Consider the following 21,045-nt stretch of genomic DNA (forward strand, 5'->3'; position numbering starts at 1 on the left):
CCCGATGCTCCAAACTTACTCAGGAGATCTTGTCTTTTTCTACTTCCCATGTAGATTAGATCCATGTATGTCTCTCTTAGTGTCCTCATTGTTGTCTTAAGTTCTCTGGGATTGTGATTTGTGGGCTGGTTTTCTTTGCTTTATGTTTGAAAACCACCTATGAGTGAGTACATGTGATAATTGTCTTTATGTGTCTGCTTTACCTCACTCAAAATGATGTTTTCTAGCTCCATCCATTTTCCTGCAAATTCAAGATGTTTTTTTTCTGCTGTGTAGTACTCCATTGTGTAAATGTACCACATTTTCCTTATCCATTCTTTGGTCAAAGGGCATTTAGGTTGTTTCCAGGTTCTGGATATGACAAACAATGCTGCTATGAACATATCCTTGAGAACATGTCCTTGTGGTACAATTGAGCATCCTTTGGATATATACCCAAAAGTGGTATTGCTGGGTCTTGGGGAAGGTTGTTTCCTAATTTTCTGAGACATCACCATACTGATATCCAAAGGGGCTGTACCAGCTTACACTCCCACCAGCAATGGAGAAGTGTTCCCTTTACCTCACAACCTCTCCAGCATAAGTTGTCATCGGTGTTTTTGATCTTGGTCATTCTTGCAGGTATAAGATGGAATCTCAGAGTTGTTTTGATTTGCATTTCTCTGATGACTAAGACCTCAACATAAAGCCAGCTACACTGAACCTCATAGAAGAGAAAGTGGGAAGTACACTTGAATGCATTGGCACAGGAGACCACTTCCTAAATAGAACCCCAGTAGCACTGACACTGAGAGAAACAATAAATGGAACTTCCTGAAACTGAGAAACTTCTGTAAAGCAAAGGAAACAGTCAACAAGATAAAACAACAGCCTACAGAATGGGAAAAGATCTTCACTAACCCCACATCAGACAGAGGTTTGATCTCCAAAATATACAAAGAACTCAAGAAGTTTGTCATCAAAATAACAAATAATCCAAAAAAAAAATGGAGTACAGACCTAAACAGAGAACTCTCCACAGAGGAATCTCAAATGGCTGAAAGACACTTAAGGAAATGTTCAGCATCCTTAGTCATCAGAGAAATGCAAATCAAAACAACTCTGGGGAACATGTTTTTAATCATACAATTGTTTGTTTGTTTGGCTTTTCGAGACAGGATTTCTCTGTAGCTTTGGAACCTGTCCTGGAACTAGCTCTTGTAGACCAGCCTGGCCTTGAACTCACAGAGATCCAGCTGCCTCTGCCTCCCAAGTGCTGGAATTAAAGGCACGAGCCACCACTGCCCAGCTCTTTATTTATTTTCTGATATGTACCTAGTGAGTTCTAGGCATTTCCACCCATTATTTTCTCTCATCCCCACCCCCTCTTCTGCTGAACCCTTTCTTCTCAGTAAGTCCCCTCCACATTTCATTTGCATTTTTATAACTATCAGATTCGTTCTTTGACAACTGAACCCGTACACCATGCACTCTGTTACTCTAACCGCCCAGCCACTCCAGACATCCTCCCACCCACATTTTGAAAATATTTCTTCATGATGTTCAGTGGAGCAGGACTGGAGTGGGTAATACTATTGCCCGAACCTCAGAGAAGTCGAGTGACTTGCCCAAGCTCACAGAACCATCAAATCACAGACCCAAACTTCAATTTCAGATTTGAGTAACGACAAATCCTAGATTACTCTCAACCTACTTGTCTAATTTCTTTTTGTTTTCTTGATCAGTCCATCCAAATGAGAAATGAGTTGCTTCCACATCTGTATCTCGGTTTTCTCGTGTATAAAACTGGAGCAACAACGGTGCTTTTCTCACAATGTATTCATGAGGCTTAAATAAGACAGTTCAGAAGTCTTTAGACATGATTCCTAGCGTTTCAAGAGCAGTTAGTGGGAACTAGTCCCACTGACAATGACCACAGCCCTGATGGCTGTGAGCTAGTGACCACTTCAACCTCAAAAGGCAGGAGATCTTGGTCAAGATATACCCACTACTGATGGAAGGGCACAATTGAATCCTTGACTTTGGCTCATAATTCAACTCTTTGCTAGGTTCCCAATGTGGTTGCTTCATACTGGAAATCACCAGGATCCATAAGAAGCCCTTTGAGAAGGAAGAAACAGAGAGAAAGACCAGGAAATCACTCCCAGGGCAGATAACGGATCCGCGGCTGGGCCTTACCAGCCCTCATCCGCAAGCTGCAGGATCTAAATCCATGGCTCCTGGGAGGCTGGAGCAGACATGGCACTTCTTGCAGAGTTAAAGCCTTTAGGGTTCTGTAGGCCATCACTGAGTCCCAAAGTCATGCTTTGGATCTCATCTGCTCACTTCCAGCCAGCTTTCCATTTGTGCTGTTTGGCTGAGCAGCTCCAGAGTTTCAGAGTTTCAGAGACTGGAATGTGTATATTATTGTAATGCCTTTAGACCCAGAAGCATTTCTTAATGGGAGACTGAAGGCTGGCAGTTGCTAAGAGGTGTACATGGCTCCCATAGGCCTGCTTTGGATTAGTACCCTGTGTGCTTTAAATGCCATCAATATGCCCTGCAGTCGATAATTTGACTGACATGATCTGGAAAGGTTTGGGACATTAATACTCTCCATCCAAAAAAAAAAAAAAAACAGTTTATGTAAGGTCTTTGGGAAACAGAAGAATCCCCCTCCTCGTTTTCTAAAATACCGTGCTTTCTTTACAGCAACTCCTAGTTTTTGTAAGATTTAGATCATAATATCACTCAAAGTCTTGGGTGCCAGGAGCCTAATTCTCAGAGTGGCACTAATTGCAAATGCAAATGGTGGGGCCTTTAACAACTATCTCTACAGAAACACAAACATCACGTGTTCTCACTCTTCTGAGGCTTCTTGCTCCAAACCTTCAGATGGGAATGCACACCCTTGAGTAACTGCAGAACCAGGAAAGTACAAAGGCACCACTGCCAAGGTGGGAGCAATAGACAAGAGAGAGCACCAGGGCAAGTGATCTATGGGGACATGGGGAAGTCTGGGGGCTCAAATAAAGGGAGGGAGATTAGTACAGAAAAAAAAGAGGAGGGCAAAATAATACTAACGATGTCTGAAAAAGTCATAGGAATCATACTATTAACTATCTTCTAAAACATATAATACATATAAATCCGTGTATAAACACACAATTTAAATAAAGTTTCACCATAAGGGCTGACAATGCTCCTTCTAAGAGCCAAAGACCATATAAACAAAAGCCTCAAGACCAAGCATGCAAAACCCTGTTTTTTAATCGGGGTTACCTAGGAGACAGACTCTCAAAACATTACAAGCTACTGCTACTACCCTTGGTTACCTCCTACCTCATAGGTGAAAGGTATATCCTTATTGTTCTGGAGGAAGCCTCACCCCAGCCCTTGGCATCCATATACCCAAAGAGTCTGGAATGTTCTGGTGCAAACTCCACCTTAAAGCACCTCCCCCATCTCTCTCCAAACCCTACCCATCTCAGAAAGCCCACCTCATGATGACCCCTCCCCCAGAGATGCTCAAGACTGCTCCCACAGGGTACTTAAACTGCCTCCCAGAAAAACAGACGTATGGTTTTCCAGTCTCTTTCCCTTTTCCTCTGGGGGGGGGGGGCTGGAAAATCATCCAGGAGCATTTTATCCATTAAACCCGGGTTTTTTCTAATTTGGTTTGATTTGATCTGATCTGGATTGATACGCTGGCAGAGAGGCTTATGGGGTACAGAAACTTTTCAACTATTGATGAGCATACCATGTACTTTAGATACAGGGCTCAGAGGCCCCAGAGCTGGAACTGACCTAAATGCCCCTCTTAGAGGACTAGCTGTCATGGTACCAGAGGTGACAAGCAAGCTTCCCAATGAGGAAAGCAACCAACAGTTTTACTCAGCTATGATGCCTGTAAACCACAAAAATAACCAGCATAGCATGATTAGTTTCAGAGTGCAGTAGTGGCATACACACATTGGTGGTAACCAACAGCTCTCTGATTGGATTTAAGACCTTCTCAACAAGAGAGAAATCATGTCTGGTAGTGGAAACATAACCAACTCCCCAGAGCTAGTGAAGTCATAGATCTTGGAGGATAACCTACAACCACTACTTTACTAAACCAGTATAATCCCTATGTACATTTCAAATATGTGTCCTGAGAATCACAGATAAATGTAGTCCTTAGACCTCATCAAGGAACTTCTCTTGGCAACAGATGGAGACTATTATAGAAAACCACAACCAATCAAAAGGCAGAGTTGTGGAATTCAGACGCAACTGATATATTTACAATACAATTCCTATACCTAAGCTCAGGGAACATTGTTGAAGATGGGGTGAAAGACTGTAAGAGGAACAGGAAGTTCTCTGTGTGATTGGGTCTCCTAGGAACATCAGAAGCTACATTCATAACGTCTCATCAACATGACTTCCTCGTATTCCTATACAAGGATAGCAACAATAGACATGCTGACATGGGCGGAGGGAAACTCACAAAGCCTCAACCCTTCACAAAGAACAGGCAACAAGGGGATGCTGAGAGTGGGAGAAATAGTCTTCCCAGGGAACAGCACAGCCATTGGTTATCCAGTACCAAATGGTCTGACCTGAAAACACATACACACAAGTAGCATTATACAGACTGGGCAGATTGTTTTGTGTATTTAAAATGTGTGTGTGTGTGTGACATTTGATGAAAAAAAGGCCATGAATTTTAAAATAGGACAAATGGGGGGGGGGGGTAATTTGGGAAGGTCTTGAGTGAGGAAAGAAAAAAAGGTAATGATACAATTGTATTATATATAATATAGAGAGACTAAATTGTAAAAAGAGGTTGGATCCATTGAGAGGCATTTGGGTCACTAAAGGCTTCTTCTTGAAGGGCACTGTAGGAGCCCAGACTTTTCCTCATTCTCCTTTGCATCCTGGTCATGAGGTGAACCATTTCGCTCTGTTATGGAGTCCTTTTATGATAGACTGTGCTGCCCTTGTACCCCAAACAGGCCAATTGAGCATGGACTGGAATCTCCAAAAGTGTGAACCAGCATAAACCTTTCTCTTCTGCGTGTTTGTGTGTGCATATGTTCACACATGTTTATGTAGAGACGCATGTGCGTGAGGCCAACGGACAACCTTGACTATCGCTCCTCAGGTTTCATCCATCTTGTTTTTAACAAGTTTTCTTACTGACCTAGAACTAGTCAAGTAAGAGTCTCAGGGATCTGCCTGCCCATCTCTACCTCCCCAGCATTAAAATTACTATAATATGGCACCACACCTGGAATTTATGTGGTTTTTCAGGAGATCAAACCCAGGTCCTTATGCTTACAAGGAAACCCTTTCTCCCTAGAAGATAATTATTTCAGAAATGGTCACAGTAATGGAAAGCTGGATGACACATTCATCAAATGTAGGAAGAGCTATTGGAACCCATATATCGACCAGAGCCACTTTGATTTAGGAGTTCTAAATCAAATTGGCATTGGTCTCTACTTTATCCTGGGGAAGTCTAATTTCCTGACGAAGATACCTATGAGACCTATGAGACCTGGTTAACGTCCACATCGTCTCTATTTCTCTTTCCTTATTATCCCTACTTCACCACCCTCCCCCATGACACTTGCTACTCTGAACTCCAGCCTTCTCTTCTCTCCTACCCACCCATCCAAAATACAATGTCATTTTTCCCTTATTTTCTCAACATTGACCTCTTGGGGCAGTAGTGCATAGGGACACTGTCTTGAATTTTAGAGCTATTAAGCAGAAAATAGTGCATATTATAGAACAGTAAACTCAAGATAAAAATTCATCTGTATAAAAGAATGTTTGTATGAAAATGTCCTTACATGAGACAGTACCATGTACAATGACTATACACAATGAAAAATAAAATCAATAAGGGTCTCACTCTTCAAATATCTTCCTGGCAAATGTTTTATCTGGGATTCTTCATTGGTCAGAGTAGTATGAAATTCTTACCTCATGTAGCATGTAGTCACCTGTGATGGGACAATCTGGAGTCCCACCAATGTCTTATGCAAGGAATAAAGTTTTCTCTCGGTTATACCCTCTCATACCTCTCTAACCCAGGTATATTAGAATTCGCTAGAAGAGTGGTTCTCAACCTGTGGGTCATGACTCCATTGGCAAACCTCTATCTCCAAAAATATTTCCATTATGAATCAAAACTGTAGCAAAATTGCAGTTGTGAAGTAGCAACGAAAATAATTTCATGGTTGGGGGTCAGCACAACATGAGGAACTGCATTAAAGAGTTACAGCGTTAGGGAGGTTGAGAACCACTGCTTCAGATAAAAACAGGTCCAACTCACAGCTGCTTCAGTGGTAAGGCTGGCAGTCCCAATCTGACACTGAAAGCCTAGAGGATTCCTGGTATTTGATACATGCTGTAAATCTGAAGAAGCTGGGCTCTGGTGTCAGTGAAAGACAGCTGGCAGAAGCAACAACTGAACAGATGAACACCCAGTGAGACACAAAGGCAAGCAGGAAAACCAGAGAAAACTTTCCACCACCACCACCACCCTTGGCCTTCTTTATATCTGAGGCAATACATAAGGTGCCATCCACATTTAGTGGGAAACTTTCCCCCCTTTAAATATTTTAACGATGAAAAGCTTCCATGCGTGTGTCTGAAGGGTTGTTTCTGCATCGATTCCAGATCTAGTCACCTTGATAACCAAGCTTCATTAATCATCACACCATGGAATCAAAAATGCACACTTGTCCATGCAGGTGTTTTGAGCATTCCTCTTAGAGAGAAGAATTCGAATGTCCTAAGGTGTCAGTCAGTGCAACAAGAAGCTGCACTGTGCATGTAAGAAGCTGTGAACTAGAGATTGGAAGGTTTAAATTCGAATCCTGGACCTGCTCTTTCCTGGGAGATTTTTTGTTGTTATTTTGTTGGTGTGGGTGATGGTGGTGGTGATTTGCTTTGTTTAGTTTTTGTGGTGTTTGGGATGGGGTCCAGGGCTTTACACAGTCTAGGCATGAATTCAAGAACTAAACTACAACACCAGCTCTGTTATGGTTTATGACTCACTGAATTTCCTTGAGCATGCCCCTTTCTCAGAAAAGATGTGTGTGTGTGTGTGAGTGTGTGTGTGTGTGTGTGTGTGTGTGTGTGTTTCAAGAGATCAAACCCAAGTCTTTATGCTTACAACCCTTTCTCCCTAGAAGATAATTATTTCAGAAATGGTTACAGTAATGGGAAGCTGGATGGCACATTCATCAAATGTAGGAAGAGCTATTGGAACCCAAACATCTATCTATTAGAGCCACCTTGATTTGGGAGTTCTAAATCAAGTTGTGTGTTGAGTTCTTTCTCAGGCTTAAAATAGAGCAAGCAAGACTATGGATATGGGTGCTAAATCATGGTGATAATCCAAAACCCATTGTGATGTGCCAGAGTTGTACAATGCTTTTCACCAAGATAAACATCCTAGAGGGAAGCACCTTAAGACTCAGGAAGTAGACAACTCAACAGCTTCAAGAAGTCCCTGAAGCTGACCAAATTCACTAACCCCTTCTCTCCCCAAGCTTATATAAATAGTAAAGATATCTGAGAGATTCTCACAAAAGACAAGCTGCCTGGAAGGAGCAGAGACCAATCACACAGGCTGGGTGGAACCACAACCATGGCACACACTCTTGCATGGATTTTACATGTTCCTGGTCTTGTTTATGAGAAAAAGAGATTCAGCCAGGCTCCAGGTGGCCTGGAGGCCACAAGGGGTGAATTCCCATGGGCAGCAAAAGGCAGCTGGATGCTCTGGAGTGAGTAATGACTGCAATTTGGTCTTTAGAGGCTCTAAGGGCTTTAACAGAAAAAAATCATTTGAAAGCAAGGTATAAGATGAAAAGGAAGACCCAAGTTCTGGTTCTCAGATGAACTCAAGACTTAAGGAGCACTCCTTAAACTTGAAATTCAAAGACTTAGTTTGAAAATCTGATAAAACTTTATACCCTGTACATGGAACATGCTGCCCTGAGTGAGTTTCAAGAGGCTCAATGAATCTCTCCATCCATTCAGTTTTAGAATTTTGTTCCTTTCCTGATTTGACTCTTAGTGTCACCCTTTTGTGTCTGAAAGGATGTGTCTGCATTGATTTTTCCTGGATTCTTTCTATGTGTAGGTCATGATGATACTTTATGCAATACAAAAAATGTGAGTTCTGTCTCTGGTCCAGCTTCAGAACTAATTAAGGGAACAAAGAAAGTCTGAGGGTATAACTCAATAGATACAAGGCTTTCCTAAAATTCATGACACCCTGGGTTCGATCCCCAACAACTCACAAAACACAGATGAAGGCATACGCTTATGATCCTAGCACTCAGGTAGTAGATAGGGTCCAAAGTCCAAAGTCATCCTTATCTACACAGCAAGTTCAAGGACATCCTGAGCTGTTTGAAACCCTGTTTGGAAAAATAATGTTCAACTGAGGATGAAAATAAGACATAGATAAATATCAATGTGACATCTTTATGAATGACAAAGCTATTTGGGGTGATGTGGCTTGCAATGTATCAGTCATGAAGATCCTAGTACTCCCTGTCCCCATATTGGACCATGAGCCAGTACATAGAAAAATACGAAGCCTGTAGAACACACCCTTTCAATCAAGATTAGATCTGTGCAAGAAGAGAGACTGCCTGAGGGGTTTCCACCTGCTTAGGACTTTTGATACATCCTCTCTACCTGAACAAGAGCATGTACAATAATACCCCACCTCTCTCAATAAGGAACTTCCTTGACTTCTCAATAGAAAAAAATCCTGGAGCAAAAGAACAAGACTAATTGTAGTAAATCCTTCCTTCTTAGAGGAGTCAGGCATAGAAGCATTTACTCTAAGGAAGCACTTTCTTTTTTTTTTTTTTTTTTTTTTTTTGATTTTTCGAGACAGGGTTTCTCTGTGGCTTTGGAGCCTGTCCTGGAACTAGCTCTTGTAGACCAGGCTGGCCTCGAACTCACAGAGATCCACCTGCCTCTGCCTCCCGAGTGCTGGGATTAAAGGTGTGCGCCACCACCGCCCGGCTAAGGAAGCACTTTCTATTTTCCATTCACTTGGTCAATTACGCAACAGATAGACACTGGGCTTCTAATATGGTGCCAATTGCTGTGCTGACTGGAGGGCTGGAACAGTGGCATGGATCCTGGAATATCTGTCAGGAGAATGAGAGAGACACAGGGCCATTAACCCCACTAATGCTGCATGGCTCACACTGTCCTAAGCAATGGATAAAGGCTGTCTGATACTATGAACATAGAGAGCAGGTGAAAGTCAGTAAAAGAAGCATTCCCAGGTAAAACCCTAGAAGACAGGAATCAACTGTTATCCCTCAATTTGTCATGTAGAAAAGCCATTCAGTCTGAGAGTTTGATAATATCTGCCTTCCGCTTCATCTCCACATCAATGACTCCCTAAATCTCAAACACTGGATCTGACATGCTGACCTTTCGTGGGATATTTATGAGGTGTGATGAGTGACTAGCCCACAGTGTACTCCTAAAAATGCTCCGCCAATATCATGTAACAAGGAGGTGGTAGGATTCTGCTACAACCATTGAATTATGCAGGTCCTGGAGAGATCTTCATTCCATAGACAAACCAGAATATAAGCCCAGAGAAGCACCACATGGACAAATAATATTGAGAGACATGTGTATTTAATAAATAAACAACACAGATGGTAATGAGTTATGACTGGCTATTGAATAATCCATGATTATAAAGTTGAATAACATAGGAAATTGAAGACTGACGCTAAAAAGAAATCCCACACTAGCTCAGAATTGAGGATAATTAAGGGTTATTTATTAGGGGCAGATTCACAGATCACAGTCCTCAGCTCGAACAGAGAACAGCAACTGAATCCAGCAGCCAGAAGAGAGAGTTAGCACATGCTTTACATTGGCATTTATAGTATAAGAGGCCAGGCCCAAGTGGGCTAGTAACTTAAAGGCTACTGCCTGAAGGATTTCCTACAGCAAGAAATAATTGGGAATTTCTATAGTTTGGACCTTGGAATGTTCCACCAAATGGCTGGATATGAAAGACTTCATCTCCAGGGTAGACTCTTGAGGTATGGTACAGCATTCAGATTAAGGAGCCTTGAGAAGTGCTCTGAGCTTTTGGAGGAGGCTGGGTATTTACATAAGATTCCGAGACTCTTCCCCTTTCTGTTTTTTTAGTTTTCTGGACATGCAGTGAACAGTTTGTTCCACCTTGAGCTCCCTACCATTGCCACCCAGTACCTCACAAAAAAACCAGAGAACATAATGGTCCCACCTAATCATGGACTAAGCTTCTAAAACCATGACTCAAATTAAACATATGGTTTCTTTCTCTGGTGCTTTCTTATGGTGACCAAAGTTGGGCCCAAATGATTTTATGCCAATAGATCAACACAATTTAGAACTGTAAACCCATAGGCAATATAGATAAGAAGCTAAATCGAGGTCCGATGGAGGCTGCTCCATCGTGATTGGGTGCTCCTTTGCTAGCAAAGATGGCGGCCGCCTCTGCGGGCCGAGCGGTCGGGAGCGAGCTGGGGCTCCGTGAGATTCGCATCCACTTATGCCAGGGTTCTCCGGGCAGGCAGGGTGTGAGGGATTTCATACAGCAACGGTACATGGAGCTGAAGAAGGCGCACCCCGGCCTGCCCATTTTAATCCGCGAATGTTCGGAGGTGCAACCCAAACTCTGGGCCCGCTACGCTTTTGGCCAAGAGAAGAATGTGTCTCTGAACAACCTGAGTGCTGATGAGGTAACCAGAGCCGTGGAGAATGTGCTGAGCAAAGCCTGAAGTGTCTCCACTGAGGATTGAGCAAGGGCACCAGAACCTGGACTCTACTGGACTGAATACAGTGTGGGAAAACGTGCTCTTCTGTTCCTTATAAAGCTTATCGCTGTACAAAAAAAAAAAAAAAGAAGCTAAACTGATGCATGAAAATACCACCTGATTTTGAAATTCATCGATAATATTGCTAATCATAATTCTAAAAGTGATGCATCTTTGAATATATAAAAGAAATTCAAACTAGCTCCCCCACACCTCCTGTGAATAACAAAATCAAAGTTGGCAGAGAATTGAGAACAAGAAGCCTTGCCCAATTTGGGCTGAATGGCAGAAATGAGCAATCCCATAATTTGTAACCAGAAAAAGACAAAAGCAGTGAGCAGGTTGGAGGGCTGTGATGTCAAGTTATATGTATTAGAATTCAGAATGGGACCTTTGGCAATCATGTTAGCAGTAGCATTGATCCAAAAGGAAATTCCAAGGAGAAAGGGGAGCCATGGAACAGACTGGGTTTGGAAACTGAGTTGGCCGCATTGGCAGCTCCGTTTGATGGACGGTGTGCTGTGACACAGACTCTTGTTTGAACACTTGGCCTCCATCTGGTGGCCCTGTGCGGGAAGATGTGTAACCTTCCAAAGGCTGGAGCCCTGTTAGGATAGTGGTTCTCTCAGCCTGTGGGTCTTGACCCCTTGGCAGTCAAACATCCCCTTCACAGTGGTCATATATCAGATATTTACATTACAATTCGTAACAGTAGCAAAATTACAGTTATGAAGTAGCAACAAGAATAATTTGAGGGTTGGGGGTCGCCATACCATGAGGAACTGTCTTAACAGGTCACAGCATCAGGAAGGTTGAGAACCACTGTGTTAGAAGCAGTGGGCTCCTTGAAGCTTTATAGTCCAGCCCCATTTCCTGCTCACTTTCTGCTTTTTGAGGACAGACTCGGTGTGACCACCCATATTTCTAGGACCATGCCTACCTGCTGTTCTGTGATACACCCTCCCCATCATGATCTACATCCCGTTGGGATTGTAAAACAACCTGAGTCCTTTTCCATTCAAGTGTGTATTTTCCCACAGCAATGAGAAAGTAATCTAGATAACGGTGTCAATTGCAGGGCCCTTCCAGAAACCCTTGGAGTCTGCATTCCCACAACTGCATCTGTAATAGTTTTAAAAGAAAAGTTCAAGGGTGTCAGGTTGCACATATAATCTGATGAGATAGTGGAAAAGGACACAATTTGTCAAGCATGAAGCGCATATATGCAAACAAGCCTCGGGCTGCAATAGAGGGAAAAAATAGAGAAATGGCAGGTATTAAACATACTTCGGTACTCACAACTGTATCCAAAGCAATAAGAACATTGCTTTTTCTCTTTACCTTTTAGTAGGAAACATACAGACGCATGTAAAGTGGTGGAGAGGATAGTCAGGGTAAGGGCTAGAAGTGAAATCTGGTCAAAATCACAAAGTATTAGCTGAAAACTGATTTTAGGCCAGTAGTTGAGGGAAATACAGAATTCCAAACTGCATGCCCTTTGCTACCAAGTCGCTACTCTTATTGCTTTCATCTTTCATTTAGATTTCCTACTGTAGCTCCATATGACAAGTTTTAAGCTCAGGGACTGGCCAAGAGAATATGGTTTATAGCACCCCCAATACCACTAACGCAGCCGTTATTCAGAAGTAACAGTTGGGATATATTCTACCCTTATGATATAATAGGTTTTGAAAACAGAGTAATGCCCGATGATCAAACAGTTGGACTATTTTACAACCAGGGGATAAAAATATCTCTTAGATCCCTCCAAGAGGCTCCAAGAGTATATGTATTACTATATAATCTTTGTATCATAACTTGAAACTGTTTTACTATCTGAAAACATCAGAGGGTTTTAGTTTATCTATCATAGAACTAACAGGGCTCCTGTGAGCATGGACAATCTCCATCAAATTCGTAAAGTTTAGAAGGCAAAGAAATGCACTGATGTGTGTATGTAGACTTTGGCAGTCCATGGAGCTGCAGATCTCCACAGAATTTATAGAAATACATTTTACAGACAAACACATTTTCTTTGAATGACACAAAGACAAGGCCCTAGAGTATCCATTTTCTCCCTTTTGTGCAATCCACTTAAATCCTTTAAGACTTCCTTTAAGTGACCTCCAATTTATTCTTATACTAAACAATTATCATCAGGGTGCTTTGTTCATATCTACCTGGCAAGTAAAAGCTGTCTTTCCACGGGGGTCCGGGCTTAGGAAACCTAAGACCTGTGTTACCTTGCTACAGTGTAGTTTGTCATGAGCCACTTCTTCGCCCTAAGACAGAGTCTTTGTTCTTTTGATTTCCAATTCAGAAACTCCTCTGGATCAAGAGAGCAGTTGGTTTGGAAATTAGGAGGATTAAGTATGTGGTGTGTTGGATATATCTGAAAACAATGTCCTCAATATCCCACTTTTAGACACATTTTTGCCTTAAAAAGCAGCAGGCTAGAGAGCAGACAGAAGTAAACAAAGTTGCTGAATAAGGAATGATGGACACACGAAAAGAAGGAAGTGAAAGAAAGCAAAGAAAACAAATACAAATCAAGAGCAAAATCAAGACAAGCCGGCAATGAAAATGAACTTTAATGGGAACCAGTCTTTGGAAATCAACAATTTAAAACTGAATTCGCTGCAGATTAAATTAAAATCATAGAAATTTCTGAAAAGAATTCAGGATGCTTGAATTCGTGCATTAATGTCTTTGTTATCAGAAGTTTACTCTTCGGGGAGGGAGGGAGCAGCTGGGAAGGAGATATGGAGAAGGGGGAGGGGGAAGAAGAAAAGGGAAAGAAGAGCTCGAGCCAGGGCTGTGTGCACCCTGCGGCTGGACGGATGGATGTCTTCCTCTGACTCTCACCCAGATGTGGAATTAGCAGGAGTCCTACAGCCCAGAGGCCAGTGTCTGGGGTGGTTAGCTGTAGCAGCAGGCAGATGTTCCAGAAGCATAGAAATGATGTATCATCATTCCATCTGCATATAGAGAATTTTGCATCCAAGAAGAAACACGCTTCCAAGAAGCTCGAGGCAGTTTATGAAACTGAGTTCTAATCCATGACTAAGACGGGCATAGGAACAGACTGCTGGTAGAGCATAGTCTGAGTTGGCAGGCAGGAATTTTTTGAGAACTTTGGGAATATCTGTTTCCTTCTCTTTCCATGATCTTCTATAGGAAATCCCTTGTTAAGATTTGAGAGTATGGAGTAAACAATAATATAGAAAACAATGAAAGCTTTTTGTGAACAACAAAATAGAGGAACAGGACTTTCTTGTTTCTTTTCTACTCATAGTCTTTGAGTTTTCAGAAATCTTAGTTACAACAAAAAGTATCGAATGTGAACTTGCACAAAATGAGGGGGAAAGGTTTGAAAAGGAGTAAGCACTAGTTACATTCTACAAGCATAGGTCCCCCAATCATAGACTGTCCTAGGAAGCTGCTTGTTTGTCCCAGCTGCCCAGAGCCGAAATAGGTTAACTCATACATCTTAATTTAACCCATTGCTAGTAAGGGTTAAATAATGTCTGTGGCTTACCAGGTAAAGTTCTGACATCTGTCTCCACTGGGTTACATGGCTTCCTCTGACTCTACCTTCTTTCTCCCAGCATTCAGTGTAGTTTTCTCCGCCTAGCTAAGTTCTGCCTTGCTATAGATACAAAATGGTTTCTTTATTAATCAATGGTAATCACAGCATACAGAGAAGAATCCCACATCAATGGACAAAAAAAGCTCTTAATTGTCTGCATTAAACATGTATATATGTCCTCTTGTCATCATTCCTTAAATAATAAAAAGAAGACAACTCTCTATATAACCTTTGCACTGTCTTAGATCTTATGGATAACCTAGAGATTTTAGCAAAGCGTTCAGGAGAACAGGCATGGGCTAAATGTAACTGCTATGTCATTGTACGGATGAGAGAGAGTTGACTATCCATTGGACTTTAGTCTCCTACATTGAAGTCTGTAGAAGGAAGCGGCGGGCTGTGTCCCGCCACCCGGCTAGCTTTGCCCAAAATAATTACATGGAAACTGTATTCTTTTAAACACTGCCTGGCCCATTATCTGTAGCCTCTTATTGGTTAATTCTCACATCTTCCTTTAACCCATATTTAGTATTCCGTGTAGCACCACGAGGTGTGGCTTACCAGGAGAGATCTTAACCTGCGTCCATCTCGGAGAGGAGAATCATGGAGAGTGCCTGAAACGTCTCCCCACTGCCTGCTACCCCTTTTCCCACAATTCTGTTCTGTCTACTCCGCCTACCTAATTTTCTGTCTCTTAAAGGGCCAAGGCAGTTTTCTTTATTAATTAACCAATGAAAGTAACATAGACAGATAACTCTCCTCCATCAGAAGTCTGTCCAAGTTAGCTTTAGCTGTCAACTTGACTCAGCCTAGAACTACCAAAGAGGGGGAAAAGGAGTCTCATCTGAGTGATCATATCAGGTTGGCCTGTGAACTCATAGGGGAGGAGATTGTCTTGATTTTCTTAATCCATGTAGGAGAGCCAAGCACTCTGTGGATAGCACTCATATCTGGGCATGGTCCTGAGTTACATAAGAAAGCTAGATAAGCATGAGACTATTAGTGACTAATATAACCATTATAATGCATATAATATGCATACATATGTTGATGACTAATATAAGAATATAGTGAATAATACAACCATTCTTTCTCCATGGTTTCTGCCTTAAAGTTCCTGTTTGACTTCCTGCCCTAACTTCCCTTCCTGATGGACTGTGACCTGGAAGTATAGGCCAAACAAACCCTTTCTTTTCCTAGTTGCTTTTGGCCAGAGAGTTTTTATCACAGCCACAGAAGAAAATCTTTCAGAAAGGCACCAAGGAAGACCTGTGTGCCGGTGAGTCTCTACCTCCTAATCCACAGCCCACCTCTCCATCTGCTCTCTGGGCCATCAGGACTTCATTGCCTGCTAGCTGTCTGCAGGGTTCAGAGAGAACAAAGGACTAGAGAGGTGGAGGGTTTCTCTCCTAGCTCCTGCCAAGTTCGGCTGCAGTGTGAGCTGCTGTTCATCCCACAGATGAGTTTCCTCTCAAGTGCCCTGATTTGGGGGTTGGCATAGTCTTTGTCTTTCAAATCCTGTGTAGTTGTGATAGCTTTTGTCTTTTTGCCCGGGTGACATACTGTTGCAAATACCTCAGTGCTCATTATCCCCCAGTACCACCCCTAAGACCAGTCATCTCTCTATAAACATTCTAGCCATTAATCACTCAAGTAGCACCAAGTAGCTCTCTGGTTTTTGTCCTGACTCAGAAAGAGTGGCTTGACTATGTCTAAGTCTTGGGTTACCTACCAAAAATGTCATAGACTACGTAGGTGACTTTACAAACAATGGAAATTTATTTCTCATGGTTCTAGAACGGGTTGTGCTCAGACCAAGGCAAAGAAATATTTATTGTCTGCTGAAGGCTCATTCTTGGTTAATGATTTTCTCTCTGTGTGTCTTCACCTATTGGAAGAACCGAGGGCATGTTCTAGTGCCCCCTTCATAGACACTGTTGCGGCTGAATAGAGAATATTCCTGGCAGGTTCACACATTTGAACAGTTTTCCAAGTTGGTAAAACTGTTTGCAAAGGTTCTAGAACCTTAAGGAGTTCAGTCTCATTGGAGCACATGGGTTATGGGAGAAGGGCCGTGGGGTTCACAGCTTGTCCCTGTCTAGCCTGTTTTCTACTTCCTTTTCTGTTGAAGAGTGAGCAGGTAAGGAGTCCCAGGTACACTCCATCATTGCTGTAAAGCCACATACTCCTAGGTCTTCTCTGTCATGATAGACGGTAGCCCCTCAAACCCTGAGCCAAGACAAACACTTCGTCCCTAAAGTTACTTCTTGTATTTAGTTACACAGTGATGAGAAAATTCCAGACACTAATCCCATTCCTGAGGTCTTGCCCCTATGACCTAGTAACCACCTAATATAGGGGGCACAAAATTCAGCCTACAGCGGTGTGCTTTAAACTTGTTATCAGACTTGGGACAATGGACTACCCTATAAGGTTCCTCTGCCAGAGACCAAAGGAGAGAAGCACTCTCACAGTGCAGAAAACAACAATGATGGTATCTGCTCCAGGAAATGCTGCATTCGGGCTCACAATCTGTATGTGACTTTAATAAGATAGGGAAAGAAAACAGAGAAGGGGACAGAGATATGAGAGTCACTATGGAATTCTTGGAATAGGAAAGCAAGAAAACAAATGAAAACAAAATAATCAGCAAGTCTGGGGGATACCATACCAGGAGTTTATAAGGACAAAGAGCAAAGCCCTACAAACCTTTCTGCAATCAAATCCATCAGAGAGCCTACAAGTCCTGCCCTGTGTTAGCAGGGCCACAGAGTTGTGCCTGAGGTAAGTGTTAATTCATTCAGAAACATCACTGGAGACATGTCAGCTTCACCTAAGAAGCCTAAAGCAGGGTGAGGTGAGCTTGAAAAATTCCCTTTGGCTGATGAATAGATAATGGTCCCTTAGGGATGAAAAGGACCAATTTGAACTCAACCCAACCTTGCAGAGTTCACCTACAGGCGAAATGTCAAACATCCATAATTAGTAGGATAATTCAATTAAAGTGTTCAGCAAATCTAGTTAGAATGTGATCTGTAGCTTCCTGAATAAGACCTTCTCATGCTACCCAACTGGTCTTAAAAATTCCCCTTTTAGGAACTAAAGAAACTACTTTTAAATATATGAAAATGTTTGATGACAAATATACCTGTCCAATCATCTGCTTATTTAACATGTATCAGGTGGATAGACAACCTGCCTAGACTACTTGGCACAGAGAAATTAAGAGATCTAAAATTTATCTCAGAAACAGAATTATTGGAAGGGAAGAAGCAAAGAAGGGAGTGAGGAGAGAGGAAAAAAATAAAAAGGAAAGGTGAAAATAGAGCAAAAAGTCATAAATGCCCCCTGTGCCAATTTCTTTCATTTTCCTCATTTTACAGAAGAATAAATTAAGATCACAACAGAATTAGAAACTCCTGATGTCTCACAGATTCAGAATCAGAAACCCAAAACTTGTGTGCATTTCCCAAATTTCTAGATAATATAACCTTTTAAGCTTACATCTGTGGTGGTTTGAATAACAATGTCCCCCAGAGATCATATACATATATTTGAATGCTTTGTCACCAGGGAGTGGCACCACTTGGGAGGGATTAGGAGGTATGGTTTCATTGGAGTAGGTGTGCCATTGTTGGAGAAAGTGTGTTACTCGAGGTGGACATTGGGGTTTCAAAAGCCTATGCCAAATAACTCTATGTTAACATGCAGAAGAATATAAATAGATCCATATCTATCATCATGCACAAAACTCAACTCCAAATGGATCAAAGACCTCAATGTTCAACCACACTGAACCTCACAGAAGAGAAAGTGGGAAGTACACTTGAATTCATTGGCACAGGAGACCACTTCCTAAATAAAACCCTAGTAGCACAGACACTAAGAGAAACAATTAATGAGTGGGACCTCTTGAAACTGAGAAGCTTCTGTAAAGCAAAGGAAATGCCAACAAGACAAAATGGTATCCCACAAATTGAGAAAAGATCTTCACCAAATTATACAAAGAGAACTGATCTTCAAATTATACAAAGAACTCAAGAAAATTGACACCAAAAGAACAAATAATCCAATAAAAAATGGGATAAAGACCTAAACGAAGAACTCTGAAAGACACTTAAGGAAATGCTCAACATCCTTAACCATCAGAGAAACGCAAATCAAAACAACTCTGAGATTTCATCTTACACCTGTCAGAATGCAGAATGGCCAAAATCAAAAACACTGATGAGAGTTTACATTGGAGAGGATGTGGGGTAAAGGGAACACTCCCCCATTGCTGGTGGGAATGCAAACTGGTACAGCTGCTTTGGAAATCAGTATGGTGATTTCTCAGAAAGTTAGAAAACAACCTACCTCAAGACCCAACAATACCGCCATAGGAAATGGACCCAAAAGACGCTCAATCATACCACAAGGACTTGTGCGCAACTATTTTCACAGCAACATTATTTGTATTAGCAAGAACCTGAAAACAACCTAGATGCCCCTCAACCTAAGAATGAATAAAGAAAATGTGGTACATTTACACAATGGAGTACTACACAGTGGTAAAAAATAATGACATCTTGAAATCTGCAGGCAAATGGATGGATCTAGAAAAGAAAACATATTGAGTGAGGTAACCCAGACCCAGAAAGACAAATATAATATGTATTCACTGATAAGTGGCTTTTAGATATAGAGCAAAGAAAAACCAGCCTACAGGCTACAACCCCAGAGACCCTAGACAACAAAGAGAACCCTAAGAGAGAGATACATGGATCTAATCTACATGGGAAGTAAAAAAAAGACAAGATCTCTTGAGTAAATTGGGAGCATGGGAGTCGTGGGAGAGGACAGACGGGGAGGGGGGAAGAAGAGAAGGGAGTAGAGAAAATGTATAGCTCAATAAAAACAATTTTAAAACAAACAAACAAACAAACAAAAAAGGTCCATGCCAGGTCTGGGCTTGCACCTCCTCCCCTTCTCTTGGCCTACAGATCACCGTGTAGCCCTCAACTATTGCTCCAGCACCTGCTACCATGTTCCCCTGCCAGGTAATCATGAACTAAACCTCTAAAACTGTAAGCTAGTCCCCAATTAAATGCTTTCTTTTGTAAGAGTTGGCTTGATCATGCTTTGTCTTCACAGCAATAGAACAGTGACTTTAAAAAAAAAAAAGATTTATTATGTATACAGTATTCTGCCTGCAGGCCAGAAGAGGGCACCAGATCTCATTATAGTTGGTTTTAAGCCATCATGTGGTTGCTGGGAATTGAACTCAAGACCTCTGAAAGAGCAGTCAGTGCTCTTAGCCTCTAAGCCATCTCTCCAGCCCTAAACAGTTACTCTTAAAACTATGCACATATTGAAGGGACGTTCACATTCACTTGGTTGGTATTGACAATAGGGAACATTGTTAACAGTTCTTGAGAGTGTGCTGAAAGGGAAATGACCCTATGGGCCACCATGAAAAGTCAAACATTCATTACAAAGTGATCAGTACCATTCCCTTTGAACTTCTACCCATGGAGAAACATCAGGATCTTATCCCAAACCAGGCCCCTTCCTTGAAATGACTTAAGCTACATGTTTATTGTAAGAGTAGCGATTATTCTGTGAGTCAGGATAACATTTAGTAGGTCATCTTCACATGTTATGGAAATAGTTCCAAAGAAGCCATGGAGAAAGGAAGCCATGTACATGATAGTTTTCTCTGGACCATGTACATGATAGTTTTCATCTGCACCATCTTCCAAAGGCCTATGTGGTCAAGGGCTAGTCCCTAGCGAGTCATATGGGGAGGTGATAGAACGGTCGAAAGGTAGGACTTACTGGAAGGTCTTTCAGATCATTGGGGGTGGGGCCGTGGAGTGGCTCATGGTCCCTAGCTTATTCCTCCTCTCATTTGCTCGGCAGCTGTGAAGTGAGGCATTTCCTCTGCCCTGTGATCCCACTATGATGCAATGCCAGAGGTATAAAGCCACAGAGCCAACCTATCAGAGACTGAAACACTAACACTCCGAGAAACCTTGCCGGGTATAAGTTGACTATTATAGGTATCTGCTATACTAAGGGAAATGCCAACTAACCTAATTTACAAATTGATTTCCCCATGGCCCCTTCATTGAATCTCCAGTGTTATTGGTTGGATGGCCCATCTGTGGGGACTCTTTCACTTTTGCATCTCAGAAGGGAAGGTAGTTGCTCCATGTGTTTTAACTGCGTTCTACGACCACTGAGGCAGCAGATAGGCTGAACTGTTCATATTGACAGAACTGATAGCCTTCACACTATAGGTACTTGGGCTTTCCTCGGACACAAAGAAACACTTTGGTGAGAGATAAATCTCTTTCCACATATCAACCCAGCAATTAGTCTCAGGCTTGGAATACTAGTAACTACTTTGCAAAAAAAAAAAAAAAAAATCAGCTAATTGAACTCTCCCTCCCTTCCTCTTCCCATCTCTCAGAAGTCACAGTTGAGGATTATTTAAAACACAAAAAAAAATATGGGTAACCTTATTTTGGAATGCAAGTATGAGAAAAATCAGTCCTGGGAAAGAAAGTTCTGCAGGCCACACACCTCTGTCAGGGAAGAGGATGGCTGAGCAACGTGAGCTGCCTGTCACAATTT

At 42.0% G+C, this 21,045-nt stretch overlaps 1 protein-coding gene across 1 annotated transcript; it reads left to right on the forward strand.

Moving 5' to 3' along the window:
* The first annotated feature begins 10,505 nt into the window (after nt 1-10,505).
* On the forward strand, nt 10,506-10,935 carry LOC119808469 (NADH dehydrogenase [ubiquinone] 1 alpha subcomplex subunit 2-like). The gene has a single exon (XM_038321007.1). It carries the CDS (start codon nt 10,506-10,508, stop codon nt 10,800-10,802), a length of 297 nt encoding a protein of 98 aa, XP_038176935.1. The 3' UTR covers nt 10,803-10,935.
* The last annotated feature ends 10,110 nt before the right edge of the window (nt 10,936-21,045 follow it).

The sequence above is a fragment of the Arvicola amphibius genome, chromosome 2, assembly GCF_903992535.2.
Source record: "Arvicola amphibius chromosome 2, mArvAmp1.2, whole genome shotgun sequence".
Taxonomy (NCBI): domain Eukaryota; kingdom Metazoa; phylum Chordata; class Mammalia; order Rodentia; family Cricetidae; genus Arvicola; species Arvicola amphibius.